This window comes from Electrona antarctica (genome assembly GCF_951216825.1).
Source record: "Electrona antarctica genome assembly, chromosome: 9".
Lineage (NCBI taxonomy): Eukaryota > Metazoa > Chordata > Actinopteri > Myctophiformes > Myctophidae > Electrona > Electrona antarctica.
Window position 1 is genome coordinate 42,928,046 of NC_136790.1, and position 1,784 is coordinate 42,929,829.

General features: G+C 44.3%; 1 protein-coding gene across 1 annotated transcript in view; it reads left to right on the forward strand.

Moving 5' to 3' along the window:
- Positions 1-439: 439 nt before the first annotated feature.
- The window catches only part of atg7 (ATG7 autophagy related 7 homolog), a gene marked incomplete at its 5' end in the record, with an annotated part of 143,863 nt that continues 142,518 nt past the window's right edge, over positions 440-1,784 (forward strand). The window contains 3 exon segments of the mRNA XM_079510388.1: positions 440-469; positions 471-615; positions 1,110-1,164. Of these exon segments, the coding sequence (XP_079366514.1) occupies positions 440-469; positions 471-615; positions 1,110-1,164 (230 nt within the window).

Here is a 1,784-nt window from a genome sequence, read left to right on the forward strand (position 1 = left end):
CCGGAAATGCTTTGGCCATGTCTCGCGACCCCCGCCCCACCCCCCCCCTCCCCACCCCCAATACAAACTGACTGCAAAAATAACCTTAATATTAGAGAAAATATATCATAAATGAATACTGAAACCAGATATAATCACTATGTGTACTATGTAAACTCTTAATTTCCATTTTTCCAGCCATTCAGTTGCAAAAAATATATATATATATAATTTGGGGACCCCCAAAATAATTTGGCGACCCCCCTCCCCCTTAGGGGTCGCGACCCACGGGTTGAGAACCCCTGGTTTATACAACGGATCGTGGCAGTATCACTTCTGCAGTCTGTTTCCGGTCGCAATGACTGTCCTGCTAGCGTGCAATACAAGTTTGGACTGCTTTCTTCTGCAGTTTGTACACCGTAGTGGTCAGTCAGTCACACAGTCTATCAGTGACGTTCCGATGGCGTCTGGCTCCAGTGAAGCAGGGTCCCTCCGATGCAGAGCAGCCCAAGCTGCAGTTTGCTCCCTTCTGCAGTGCTCTGGAGGCAGGTTTCTGGCACCAGCTCACCCAGAAGAAGCTCAATGATTACAGGCTCGACGAGAGCCCCAAATGTATCAAAGCATACTACTACAATGGTTGGTGTAACTCTGTTTAACTCACAAGCAGTATATTATGAATGTGAAGCAATTTATGTTTCAGTAGGACTTTAATAATTAAAGTAGGATGAGGTCTCGATAAAATTCAGGTCGGATACTTTTTATTCTCTTATGATAGCAGTCATTAGATAAAGCAGGAAAGGGCGCACACCAGTATTGGTGAGGTGCTGGCCTAAGGCAGTAAATAAGTAAAAATAAGAAAAGGCCGCACACACGTAGCCACGATGCTGTATATTTATTGAGAAGAAACCAACGTTTCGACCTTTCGGCCTTCTTCAGGGAATCATTCCCTGAAGAAGGCCGAAAAGGTCGAAACGTTGGTTTCTTCTCAATAAATATACAGCATCGTGGCTACGTGTGTGCGGCCTTTTCTTATTTATGTATTTTAAAATGACGTGATGTTTGCTCTTTGAAAAAGCCATTCTAAATGCCAGCTTCATTCACCCATTTACTGCAAAATTTTCTCCTAAAAGGTGATGCAGTTGGCCTACCCACACGTCTGACTTTGGAGTTCAGTGCATTTGATGCGTAAGTAGAGCTGAGCATATATGGCATGATTTTTTACTTTCCAGATGTTTATAAAGTGGGGACCGCATGTAATTCCGACGGAGCATTAGTCCGACATGCGTCCGCATGTCGGACATGCGCTGCTCCCGTGCTTGCGGTTATGGTTAGGTTAGGGTTTGAGGTGGGTTGGGGTGTCGTTTGTCGGACCAATGACTAGTTTGAACTACGTACTGCACCGTGGGCATCCAGTATAAAGTAGGTTGAGTAGAGTGGCAGTTGCATCCTGGATGCCCATGCCTTCCCTATATGCAAACTGAAGAGGGTCTAGTAGGCTCTCAGTTTTCGACACAAGTTCTAGCTTGACTAGCTTCTCAAACTGTTTCATGATCGGGGAGGTGAGACCCACCGGTCTGAAATCGTGGCAACAGGTGCAACAGTGGACTGCTTCCAGATGGACGGCACCATCTGCTGGCTTTAAAAGAGATTAGTTAAATGTATAATTAAAGATGGGACCTAATTGTTCAGAACAGGTCTTAAAACACTTTGTGTGCCCTTTCAACATTTTCAAAATAGTGACCCAGGGTGCCCAATGTTATTTTTGACATTTCTTTAACTTTTTATAAAAATCACACACAAAAAAA